At 44.6% G+C, this 13,459-nt stretch overlaps 1 protein-coding gene across 3 annotated transcripts in view; it reads right to left on the reverse strand.

Moving 5' to 3' along the window:
* The window catches only part of CFAP61 (cilia and flagella associated protein 61), a 257,330-nt gene that overhangs the window by 237,910 nt on the left and 5,961 nt on the right, over window positions 1-13,459 (reverse strand). For all 3 annotated transcript variants that reach the window (XM_082431642.1, XM_082431640.1, XM_082431641.1), the window contains exons 3-6: window positions 8,641-8,791; window positions 5,608-5,684; window positions 4,748-4,815; window positions 4,385-4,511 (exon numbers count right to left, since the gene is read on the reverse strand). In XM_082431642.1, coding sequence (XP_082287768.1) covers window positions 4,385-4,511; window positions 4,748-4,815; window positions 5,608-5,684; window positions 8,641-8,791 — 423 coding nt within the window. The remainder of the gene's footprint in view (window positions 1-4,384; window positions 4,512-4,747; window positions 4,816-5,607; window positions 5,685-8,640; window positions 8,792-13,459) is intronic.

Below are 13,459 nucleotides of genomic sequence, written 5' to 3' on the forward strand. Positions count from 1 at the left end.
ATTGACATGATTATTTTGGTTGAATAATTTGGTAGTATCTATTTTAAAATTTTAGTGTTTAATACAACCTTACCCAGAATTCCACTTGTAGGTATCTATACTACAGACAAAAATAGCATGAATGCTTACAAATATATGTACAAGGCTGTTTACCACAGCATTTCTTGTTATAGAAAAAAAAGGCGGACAAATTTCCATAAATAAGGAATACTTAAATGAATTATAGTAGAACCACACGATGAAATACCACACAGCCATGAAAAAGAACAAAATTGATCTGGAAGATGGATGAGCTGCTACCTTAAGTGGAAAATACAATTAACAGAACATATTATCATGACTATAGACATATATGTGCATATATATATATATATATATATATATATATATATATATATATATACAGAGAGAGAGAGAGAGAGAATACACACATATACTCGCATTTGCATGTATAGTTACATACTCACATAGAAGACTGAAACAATGAGTAATTTTTTCTTTAAAATTTTTTCTGATTTGAAAATATAATTCATTTTATTAAATGAGCCCATGTCCCAAATTAATTAGCAACTGGCAGAAAAAAAATGAGATTTTTAAATGAAATGAAGACAAAATTACAGCAATTGTGAGACTACTTACAAGAGCCTAAGAAGTTAATTTTCAGAAATTTCTCGAAACATAATTTAAAAAACTGCCAAGTGGCCAGAGGTAGAGCACTGGACTGAGTGGCCAAGACTGGCACAGAGGAGCCAAAGGGATGAGCCTGGGAGAAAGCTGAGGCCCAGATCCTGGAAGGGGCAGAGTTCAGGGCCACAACAACAAGAGGAAAGAAAAGAGAAGAAGCAAGTCAGGATGGGCGGGGGCTGGGGGAGGGGCCAGCGTCAGGGCAGGGAGCCACCCTCCCTCTCACCCAAAGTTCACTGGACTTTTCTTTAATAGGTATAGAATTACTCAAGTTATTCTTTTTTTAAAAAATAAATTTAATTAATTAATTATTTTTGGCTGCGTTGGGTCTTCGTTGCTTGTGCAGGCTTTCTCTAGTTGCGGCGAGCAGGGGCTACTCTTCGTTGTGGTGCGTGGGCTTCTCACTGCGGTGGCTTCTCTTGTTGCGGAGCACAGGCTCTAGGCGTGCAGGGCTCAGTAGTTGTGGCTCACAGGCTCTAGAGCGCAGGCTCAGTAGTTGTGGCACATGGGGTTAGTTGCTCCGTGGCATGTGGGATCTTCCCAGACCAGGGCTCGAACCCATGTCCCTGCATTGGCAGGCGGATTCTTAACCACTGCGCCACCAGGGAAGTCCTATTCTTATTTTTAAAATGAGTTTTGGTAGTTTGTGTTTGAACACAAATTGTTGAATTTATAGAGTTGTTGCAGTCTTCCTTTATCCTTTCAATGTCTATAGGATCTGTAATGATATCTCCTCTTTCAATACTGATATCAGTGATATATCTTCTCTTTTTTTTTTTTTCTTGGTCAGTTTGGCTAGTAGTTCATCAATTTTATTCATCTCATCTGTGTCTTTTAAATTACCAAATCCAACGGTCTCTTTTTTGTATTCAAATTATTCGATTTCCCTACGAATTATTTGATTTGCCACTTTAAGAGTCTTTGACTTCTACAATACTCCTTTTCCAATTTTTCTTTACAATCATTAACGGCTCACTTTCATCTTTCAAAATTGTGCTCTAATCCTCTGCTTTTCACTTTAAAAATCTCCCCCTCAACTAGACCATCTCCTTTATTCTCATGATCTCCTCATTCATGAGAAGCCCTGTATTTCCAACTGTCTCCTGTCCATCTAGTGCTATTATTTCCACTTTCAGTTAATGAATCCACCATCCCCCCTAAACTTGAAACCCCGAGTCACCATTAACTCATTCTCATCCTTCAACTTCTCTAACCAATTGGCGATCAAACTGCACCTTCCCTCTCAAACATTTCTTTGCATCTATGCACCTGCCTTGATCCATTCCCCAACCTGGACCTCTTTGATTCGTCACTGCCTGAATTCCAGCCGGCATCATTCTTGGCCAGGCTGTTCTGTGCTCCTCCCCTGCAAGCCGTTGGCCACATGAAAATCAGTTCTTTTTAACATACAGCCCATACCATGCCTGTCTTCAGTGCTCCCTGCTGGCTGCAAGTTAAAGCCTGTTCATCACGGTTCTGCTCTTCCTCACATCTGCCCACCTGCCTGGTAGCAGACATTCCGGGTGCTTTCTGCCTCCATGCCTTTGCCCATTCTGTCCATCTGGCTGAACTCTGACTCATCCTTCCTGACCAGATTCAGAGGCTACCTTCTCTATGAAGCCTCTTTTCTTTTACATTTTTCCCACTGAGGTATAATAATATAGTGTACAGTGCACAGATATTAAGCATGCAGTTCGATGACCTTTGACAGCTGCGTGCACCCCGATCAATGCACAGAGCACTGTCTCCCCACCATATCCCTCCCCCCATCACTCTTCCCTCCACCAGAGGCGACCACTGATCTGACCTCTCCTGTTTTATACATCATACAAGTGAAATCAACAGTATATGGTCTTTGTTTCTATGTCTGCCTTCTTTCATTCAGCATAAGCTTTCTGAGATTGATCCATGCAGTTGTGTGTATACGTAGTTTATTCCATTTCATTGCTGAGTAGTATCCATTGTACAGAGGTACCACAGTTTGTGAACATTTACATGTTGATGGACATTTAGATTTGGGGGGCCCGGGGGGGTTGAAGCTGTCTTCATCTGTCTCTGTCCTTCCCTCCTTCAAGCTACACAGCATCACAGTTTATCATAGACGGGTCTCTCTCCCCCACATAACTCTCTAATAATATTAATAATAATATTTAATTTCGTTGGGCACCTACATGTGACTGGCAGTGTGCTAAGTACTTGATTTTTATCAGCTCATCCCATCACTACAACAGTCCCATACAGCAGACAATATGCTCACACCCACGGACAGAGAGGAAACTGAGGCCTGCGGAGGCCCAGTTCCTTCTTTAAGTTAACCCATCTGGTGAGTAGTAAAACCAAGACCAGGATCAAGATCTACCCGATGTCAGTATTGCAAATTCTTAACAATTATGCCATAATACTACGTGCCTGGTAAACATTAGGCTCTTGCTTTTTAAAAATTTAGATTCGATACTTGCTAAAGAAATCCAGCACTCATCAAATATGGCAATGGTGGGAAGTCCCTGGCGGTCCAGTGGTTAGGACGCCACGCTTCCACTGCAAGGGGCACGGGTTCAATCCCTGGTCGGGGAACTAAGATCCCCGCGTGCCACGTGGTGCGGCCCAAAATAAAAACAAACAAACAAACAAAAACAAATATGGCAATGGTTACCCCCAAAAGATACAGCTTACTCTTCACTGATAAAGGAACCAACCACCCTTGTGAAATGATTTTATAGGCCCTCTTATTTCAAAACAGCCGTTCTATTTTGCTCACACTTTTGTGCATCAGAAACCTGGAAGGACTCAGCTGGGCAGTGCGTGCTTGGGGTCTCTCATGCGGCTGCAGTCAGATGTCAGCGGGGCTGCAGACACTGGGGGTTCTCCTGGGCTGCACGTCCACACGGTGAATGCTGTCAGCGGTAGCCCCTTGGGTCTGCGGGCCCGGCACTGACTCGTGGCCTCTCCGGCACGGTGGTCTCAGGGCAGTCAGACTGCTCCCCCTCGTCTCCTCCACAGCGAGCATCCCAAGAGAACCAGGCAGAAGCCTCCCAACCTCCCATGTCACAGAGCATTCCTTCCGCCATGCTGTGTGGGCCACAGCAGCCATAAAACACCCAGACTCAAAAAGAGCGGACACGGACCCCACCTCTTGATGAGAAGAGTGACCAGGCCACATTATAGGAGAGCGTGCAGGATAGAAGATGGCCTTCTTTGGAAAACAGAATCTGCCACAGCTATCGCCTTGAGATTGCTGACCTACAAGGCACGTCATGTGGGCCGTGGATGGTAAAGACTTTCAGCTTGGAAAACTCCTCTTTGGGGTCAACAGAACCCTCATTCACTGAATGCTGGAAAATAGGTGGGCTTTACCGGGAAAACTAAATAGGCAGATTCATTTCTATGTTTGTTTTATTTGAAAGTTATTTCACTCAGTGTGGAGCCAAGGATTGTGTGTCTTCAGAAACCCTTAAGTAGTAAATGCACAGCTTTGCTGACCACACGGCACCAAATGGGTCTCATCAGATATTCAGTCCTGCAAATTACGTCATCAAGGGGAATTGTAAACATCTCCAAATGAAGTAATGCTTCTGGGTATTATAAAGCAATTTCATTCAAGCTATAATCACTTACTGTAAGAAGTGGCAATTTTTAAACTCTTTGTAAGGTAACCGTCAGGGTAAAGCTTAGGTAACAAAAGGCACGGCTCCACACTTACCTGGCTTTGCGGATGTGTAGCTGAGGGTAGTGGCTGTGCCTGTGACATATGTGCACGGCAAAGTCCTCATCATACGTCAGGCTTGGAATGTTCCCCACTTGGTCGAACACAGTTATGAGAGTCGAGCCTAAATCCCAGAGACAAACAAGTGAGGCCTCGATTTACCAAGGAATAACTTTAGGACTTCAGGACAAATGTAGTTTCCATTCTAACGTGTGTTTTAATTGTTACAATCGAATGGGCACGTTATACATTGAGGACCCGGAGACCCATGGTTCTTATGTCCCATCCCCAAAGCCCCATTTTAAGCACAAATTTCCGAGGTTAGCGACTGGGGCCAGGAGGTGGTGGAGGAGGACTTACCGAGGCTCATGTAGGACGGCACGATGAGGAATATGAAGTGCAGGTCTGGCACCGCCTTGAACACGGTCCTGGCGAGGGAAAGGGAGGGGACGGAGTGTCAACAAATCCTATTAGCCAGCACCTGGCGAGACGAACGCCTTCACTACAAAAATGAGGCGTTCATAGATCCACCTGGGCGCCCTGCTCCCTGCCTGCAAAGGCAAGAACGTCTTCGAGGCAATTCCTTTTTCTTCTCTGCTTTTCCCTGGATTCCAATGCCCCCTCTTCTATCTGTTCCATGGAGGCAGCGAGAACCAAGGCACCATGTCCCCACGGCGCACCAGGTTTCTGCTGAGATTAACCTTTGCCCTGGCATCTGGATGGTCTGGTGTGACACTGCCAAGTGACTTGAGAGCTGAGGCCACCACCCCCAAATGTCTGTGCAGCCTGGCAGAGACCCGCTGTGGCGGAAGCCCCGCGGATCAGGTTTCTGCAGGCGGTCCTGTTAATAACATGTTTAAGGATGAGATTGAGGAAAACTATTTTTAGAAACATCCAAGCCTGTGACCTTTTCTCTTCCCCTCCTCCCCCCAAATCCATTATTTTCAAATGACCGCGTGACCTGTTTGCCTCCAACAGTGGTAGTTAAAGGCGTCCATTCAAAGGAAGGTTTTGTTTCAGAAACATCACCACCGTTCAGAGTAAATGCTTGACTAGAGCCAGAAAGTACAAGCAAATTGAACACCTCAAAGAATTTCCTTTAAAAAAATTTTTTTTGACTATCCAGATAGTTAAAGACATGATAAAGACATGAACGTGTCTCGTCTACAATGCTGCTGCCAGTGTCCTGTGTCACTGTCTGCCACGCCGTGGCCACTCACCGAATAATCTCTTTGCAGCAGCCGACAGAATACTCGTCCACGGCCACAAAGAGGTGCATGAACAACGTGTTCAGAGGCTGCAGAAGAAAAGAGGACACGATTAGAGGCTGAGTCAGAGCAAGGGGAGGGGTGGGAGATAGGGGGAGGGTCTGGGGGCAGCCACGGCACAGAGCTGCCTGGTGTCGGTGGAAGATATTTTATGTCTAAAATAAGGAGACACCCAGGCAGGGTTCGAGCCACTTTCTGTCCTCCTAGCTCGGAATTATTCAAGGAAAGGGGGGTCGTAAATGAGTCCAGCGTGTCGGGCCCTTCCTCCCGCCTCACTACGGCCGGCCGCGGGCAGGGGGGCGCCTGCGGGGGAGTGAAGTCGATTCTGAACTCAGTGGTCTTGTCCCCAGGGCGCCTCAGCCCAAGTGAAAGACAATCCCCCTCCCCCGGGGCTCTGGAGTCAGCAGCTGCTGCTCTATTCAAGTGACACCAGGGAAAGCGCCTCGCATGAATTCGGAGGATGGAAGGCAGATGCCCCACTAGGAATCCAACGGCTTGTTTTGTTCAACATTCCCAGAGTCAGAAGCAAATACTACGCTCGGGACCCAGAAAACCTGGGAGCGGAAAACAAAGTAGCAAGATTCTAATATGGCTTTCGGGTCACGTCTTTAGGGGTTTTAAAGAACGCTGCCCCGTAACTTTTTTTAAAAATTTTATCGAAATATAGTTGGTTTACGACACTGTATTAATTTCTTCCGTACAGCAATGTGACTCAGTTGTACTGAAGACTTTCTAAGTGGCTGGTCATGAGGAGTTGCTCTACACATCCCCACATCCCTCTGTTCAACTCAGTACCCCTGTGTTTACGGACGAATCCTCAAATTCTAGAGATGATGCAAATGGGCGGGGGCTGAGCGGTGAGGTGAGGGCAGTGCTTGCACCTCGATCTGGACAACAGGAGCACTTCCGTGTCTCTTGTTTCCCAAGCAATTTCATAGACGGCCTTGGGTGACCACCTGCACATCCGTGTGCCTTGGTCTCCCCTCCTGTTGGGTGGCACGTGCCCTAGGAACACTCAGAAGGTGTTTATCGGGCATAAAATGGCGAGAGAAGAATCATGAGTTTAGTTCATGAGCTTGAAAACTCCCCAAAGGCAAGCAACACGAACTCCAGAGTCCAGATAACAACAGTGACAGTGACAGGTCAATGTCGCAATGTGAGCACGTCCCATGCATGGGCTCACTTAACCCCATGGCATCTGCTTTACATTCTGATCAGGACTCGCCTTGCTAGTGCATGGTTTATTACTTGGCTGATTTATCCCCCAAATTCTCTCTTCCATCAAAAATATTACAGTTCAATATTTATTCCTTAGCTTTAAGATAGAAATCATTATTTTAGTTGCAGATACCCCCGGGGTAGGTAATCCATTAAGCCATAAGCCTCTATACCCATGCTGTCCAATAGGAAAATAACTCAAGCCACAAATGCTGGGAACATATGTAATTTTCAAGTTTCTAGTAGATATATTTTTAAAAAGAAGTAAAGATAAACAGGTGAAATTAATGTTAGTATATTTTATTTAACCTAATATATTCACACTATTATCCTTTTAAGAAGTAGTAAATATAAAAATTCTCAACAAGGTATTTTATACTCTTTTTTTCCTACTGAGTGTTTGATGTCCAGTGCGTATTTTATACTCAGAGCTCATCTCAGTTCAAACTAGCCACATTTCAAGTGCCCGAATAGCTACATATGGCTGATGTACTCTACAGGAGGGCCCAGCTCTACACTACCGAAGGAAGTAGTTTAAAAAGAAACAATTTTAAAAGAACAAGAAAAGGAACAAAAGGGGAAAGAATTTAGGAAGAATGGTGTTAATTTATAATTTTCAAAAAGGTAAAATCATGACCCTAATGCAAATATAAAATGCACGTATCAGAGATTGATTCAACCCATCAATTCATGAGGCGGCCAGTGAGAGGATAAAAAACAATTCATTGCACTTGAGAAGCTGGCTTCAGGCAGTTTTAATGAGGAAATGTTAGAAGATTGCCCAGCTAGATACAAAAGAGTTCAGGTCCCACTGGGCCACAAACTGTAACCTTTGAGGTTATCTCTTCCACCACACTGAAGTTATTTACATCTCAAATGGACAAAAATCTACCAGTTAATCACTGTTCCTACGGAACTGTAAAATAGCTCAGTCAATAGAAAATCAATCAAAAGTACAAGCACAATGGAAAGAATCTTTTTGGCCTATTTCCAAGCTTGAGATAATTTTTCTGACAGTGGTGACTGTGAGCGCAGGGGACCAGGGGGAGGCAGCCTCTAGCTGAACAGATGCTGGGTAACTAAGTGCTGGACGGTGCGTGTTTGCGTGTGTGCGCGCGCGCAAGTCCACTCGTTCACACAATTGCCATTCCCCAGGGCTCCGAGGCGCGCTCTTGAACTCCACTGACAGGGCAAGCGTGCTGCCCGCAGATGCAGCCTCTGGCTCTCCGCGGCAACTGGGGCCGGATGCTGGCCTGGCTCTGGCAGCCGAGGGACAGCTCAGGCTACCAAAGCCCAACTCCCTGAGACCCGATGACCTGGCTTCTGTGGGTCGACAGGGTGTCCCGTGTCCGCAGCTGGGAGACATCAAATAAGCCAGAGCCCATGAGGGCACTTTGAAAATTACAGAGCGTGACTTGAATCTGAGGCTCTGTTGCCATTATTTCAGGGGCAGATGTGTAAATGGCAGGTCCCTCCCAGCAGGTCAAAGACTTGGGAGCACAGCGTGGAGGCCTGGGAAGCGCAGTCCTGATGCTGTGCTAATTCCTTGCCGGTGCCCCACCCCCGGTCCCCCTCTGAGGCTTCCTGCTCTCAGACTCCCCTTTCCTCTCCACCAGATAAGTTCATTTCTGTCTGTCATGATGTCACACGCTTTCTGTTGTGACTTTTGAACTGCTCAGTCTAAAAACTGAGAAGACCTATACGCAAACACAGGACTTCCCTTCCAAATTCAAGCTGTTCCCATCAGCAACGTGCACGGTTACTCACTGTGCATGGGATTTCACTGTCCAGCTCCCGGAACACGGACACCCAGTCGTCCTGCGGGGCGACGTTCCAGTTGGGATAGTCCAGGAAGGTGGCCTGGGCCATGATCTCCTCCTGGTCATTGTGGAGGGTGATGGCAAGGTTTGCCTTCTCCCTGTGGAAACGATTCCAATTGCACACATGAGGAAGGTACCAAAAGTGAGATGAAGAGGTGTCGTTTTCTCCCACCTTTGGCTACTGGAGCCCGGCAACCACTGCACGAGGTATGATAGCCTTTGGAAGAGGTGGGAACCATGTGGCAGCAACTCTGAAAGTGCATCTTTCAGGACACCTGGTGCTACCAACCACATCTTTACAGAAAATTACACTTCATTAGAAAGGTGTCACATCTATGATATAACGTGTCCAATACCCCTCCCTTGGAGACAGGCTGGGGAGACTGTTAACTGTAGTCTTCCCCATCCTCTCCATGTTGCCAGCTCCACTGTGTTGCCCTAAACACGTACATTTAGGATGGCCAACTGGCCCACGTTATGTGTCCCTCACACACATGCACTTCCAGTACTTAATTATTTTCTTTAAGCCAGTTCACTTTTGGCTGAAATAAGTCTATTTCAATCAAAAAATTTTACATCGCTATCATAAATGGAAAACCATTATACCTTCCTAGAAACAGAAGGTAACTATAAAAATGAAGAGATGACACTTAAAACAAAAATGGCTCTGCATGGTTTGAGTCAAATCACTTGGGTACCACCGGAGCTGTGGGCACCTTTGGGAAACACTGTACAGGACACCAATCTCAGCACCTCCAGCCGCCGTCCCCTCTCACAGGAGGTCATAGTCCTCAGCCACTGGGGACTCCACCAGGGCTGCCCCTGGCCCAGGCACTGCAGCTGGCTGCCCTCTGGTACCGAGAACAGGGGATCCACACAGGGCGCTCATTAGCGGGAGGAAGTAGCCCCCCAGCTCCTCCCGTCTGATTCACTGAAGCCCCTACCCCTCATTCCACTCCCGCAGGGCTCCCTCCAGCTCCTGGTCCTCTGGGCTCCCCTGCTCCGGGCTCCCAGAGCCACGACCTACGGCTTCACGCTGACAGTCCTCACTCTAACCCAGATGAGAAAAGGCCCAGGGCACAGGAGCAAGGATAGTGATAGAGGTGGTGGAGGAGGAAGTGGGCAAGAGCTGGGCGCAGGCAGCTGCCATCCCCTCAGGGAAGCAAGGGAAATGTGTTCCTGGAATCCCAATTTGAACTTGAAATGCATTTATCCATGGGAACCTAGGGTGGCGGTTGTGTTCTGTAGTACAATTAGCAGGGTACTATATGGCACAGACATTATAGATTAAATAGGCTTTTGTGGGCAGCCAGTCACCAATAACTTTGTTTCAGTGGGAAAATGCACGGCAATTTCCAGAGAGCCTGACTGCAAAAAAGTAACTTTGGCAGCATATCCTTTTGTATGTACAATTTCACTTCTTATTACCTCTCAGCCAGTAGGTCCTCTACAGGACAGATAAAAATCATCCTGGGAGCAAAAGAGGGAGAGGAGGAAAAAGGTAGAGGTAGAAGGTGTGTTTCTTTAAAGCTGGTTTAAAATTATTCTTTGTAATAAGCCAAATCCAAACCAAAGGAGCCCTTAAAAATATATAGACACACACACAAGCACAGGTATGTATTTCACAGAAAATATATTAAAGCTCGAAGCGATTATCCAGCAATAGTAATCAGAGTTCTTTTCATTAGAGCAGTGCTTCATTTGTTCAATTGGTTTAAGGAGTTTTCCAAGTTCAGCCAACACTCGGTTTACTTAACCGTACCTGGTGGAAATCTTGGTGAAACAGTGTCCTCATCTTCTGCCTAATTAAGCAGCGCAAGTGAAACAGGGCTGAGAGTCCCTTTACGTCCCCCTCCCCATGATCTGAACCGCGGAGTTTCCGCCCCGCCTGACTGCACTGTGCCATCTGCACGCCAAGTGGCCCACTCTCTTGGCCCTTTCCCCATTCACCCGCTCTGCCCAATCTGTTCATGTCCTCCCCTAAAATTGAGCAGGGTTTTTAGGTGAGACCACTTTTACTCATTCCTGTATCTCTGTGACTGAGCCAGCAGTCAATAAAAGGAAACTGAATAAACGAGAAAAGAAACCGCCAGTTTTAGAAATGCCCATAAGATGGGTCTGGAAGCTTGAGGCTGGCCGGGCGAGGGGATGGGAGTTAGCTACCTAATGTGAAAACGAAAGGCTACCAAGGTCTGGGTAGCAAGGGAGCTGTTTGGGGAGCGCCAGGACACTAATGAAAATGTAAATTTACTTTTACTTCTGAAAATAGGCTGGCTTCTAAGGCAGGTCTCAACGTTATGTTACAAGGGCCCCATTTTCACATTAAAAAAACTTTCACCCCTCCCCTCCCACATGATGTAAGTTACGCTTTTTGTATCTGCCAATTCAGAAAATGCATAAACACATCAGACACATGGATTCCAGGCACCCTTACAGCCACTCCAAGGCCCAGCAGGGGTAGGGCGCTCAGGGACCAGGGACCGGCACAGCACATGTCCAACACATTCTATTGGATGAGTCACAGCTCCATGCTGATTTCAGAGGCAGGGGCTACAGTGCGGGGAGGAACACAGAGGCCCAGAGAATAGGGGAGGCATGGGAGCCTCCAATGTCATCAACGCCCACACCTGCTTTAGCTGCAACACCAGAGTTAACTTGATTTCACGTATTGTGTGTATTTACATTTACATACGTATAATTATATATCTAACATATATTTTTATTTTCATTCAACTCATGTAGTCTAATTTTTCTTTTCCTTTTTTGACCCATGATTATTTATTATTGCATTTAAAACTTTTCAAATATATGGGCATTCCTTAATTATCTTTTTGTTATTGATCTCTAACTCCATTGCATTGTTGTCAAAGAACGTGCTATGTGGTACTAACCACTGCTGGGGTTGCTTCATGGCCTAAGAGGAAGTTAGTTTTTATACACGTTTCCATGTCTAATTGACAAGATTATGTATGTTCTAACACTGGCTACAGTGTTCTACATATATCCGTTAGATCAAGTTCTTTAATTGGATTCTTGTTGAAATCTTTTCTGTTGTAACTGATTTTCAGTTTGCTTGACCTTTCATTTATTAAGAGAGGTATATTAAATCTCCCATTATGATGGTGGGTATGTCTATTTCATCTTTTGGTTCTATTGATTTTTTGCTTTATATATTTTATGACTGTCATTAGGAGCATACAAGTTTAAATTGTCATACCTCCCTCAAGCACAAAACCTTTTATCATTATATTGCTATAATGACCCTCTTTATCTGCAATGATCCTTTCTGCCAAAAGTATATTTTGTCTGCTATTTATATAGCAACACTAGCCTTTTTTGGGGGTGAGATTTTGGCTGGTGTCTTTTTTTCCCAATACTTTGACTTCAAATCTTTCTGTGACTTTATATATTAGGTGTGTCTCTTATATGTAAAATATGACCGTTGTTTCTTGTTTTCAGCCAATCTGCCCATCTTTCTCTTTAAACTGAAAAATTTTGTTCAAATACATTTATTTTGATTACTGATATAACTGAACTGTTTTCTATCTTCCTATTACATGATTTTCATATGTTCTATGTTTTCTGTTTCTTTTTTCTTCCTCCTTTCTTGCCTTCTATGAGATTCAGTTTGTTATAAATTTCTTGTTCCATTTTCCCTCTATAGATCAGAAGCTATAATCTCTACACCTATCTTTAAATGATTATTCTAGCCACGTTAACATATATTTCTAACAAAGTCTTTGCCCTCTGCTCCAGTTATCAACTGACATGTACCAAACCACCCCTAAGCTTAGTGGCTTAAAACAATTCATTATTATCCCTCATGGTTCTGTGGGCTGGCTGGGCTTGATTGAGCAGTTTTTGGTTGGGGTCTCTCAGGTGATGGCAGTCAATTGGCACTGGTGGTCGGAGTCACCTGAATATCCAATGTCTAGAACAGCTTCACTCATACTGTTAGCAGTTGATGCTGGTTGTTGCCTGGGAGCTCGGCCGAGGATGCCAAGTGAAGCACCTGCGTGTGGCCACATGACTTGAGCCTTTAACAGTATGGCATCTGGGTTCCAAGAGGGAGCATTCCAGAGCCCAGTGGAAGCTGCAGACTTCTTATCATCTAGACTTGAAGTCATAAAGCATCACTTTTGCTGACTTCTATTGGTTACACAGGGCCAACCCTGATTCAGGGCAAGAAGGGACTACAAAAGGACTTAATGCAGGACATGTGGCTCATGGGAGGGAGGGGGAGCACCTTTGAATACTAGCTACCACACCCTCCTCCTGAACAATATCTTAAGAGAACTTTCAATCTAATCACATGACTCCCAATTTATCTGCTATTTTTGTCCTGTATTTTAACTAACTTATTATTCATATCTGATAACTTACCATTTATATTTAATACCTATATTAGATTAGTCATTATTAATGTTATTATTTTATACAAGCTAGATTTTTTTCATATTTGTACATATTTTTGTTTACATTCCTTCTTTTATCTTGGGTTTTCCAGCTGAGATATTCTTCCTTCTGCCTAGAGTATATTCTGAGGAATTTCCTTAATTCAGAGTTCACTGGTAAACTAGTTTTTGTTTGTCTAAAAAATGCATTCATTTTCCCCTAGATTTTGAAAAATTGTTTCTCTAGGTATACAATTCTAGTTTGATGTTATTTTCTCTCCAATAATAAAGACATTCCACTATCTTCTGGGTACCATTGTTGCTAGTGAGAAATCATCATTAGTCTAATTTTTAGTTGTTTGCAGGTAATTT

This window comes from Balaenoptera physalus (genome assembly GCF_965194825.1).
Source record: "Balaenoptera physalus genome assembly, chromosome: 16".
Classification (NCBI taxonomy): domain Eukaryota; kingdom Metazoa; phylum Chordata; class Mammalia; order Artiodactyla; family Balaenopteridae; genus Balaenoptera; species Balaenoptera physalus.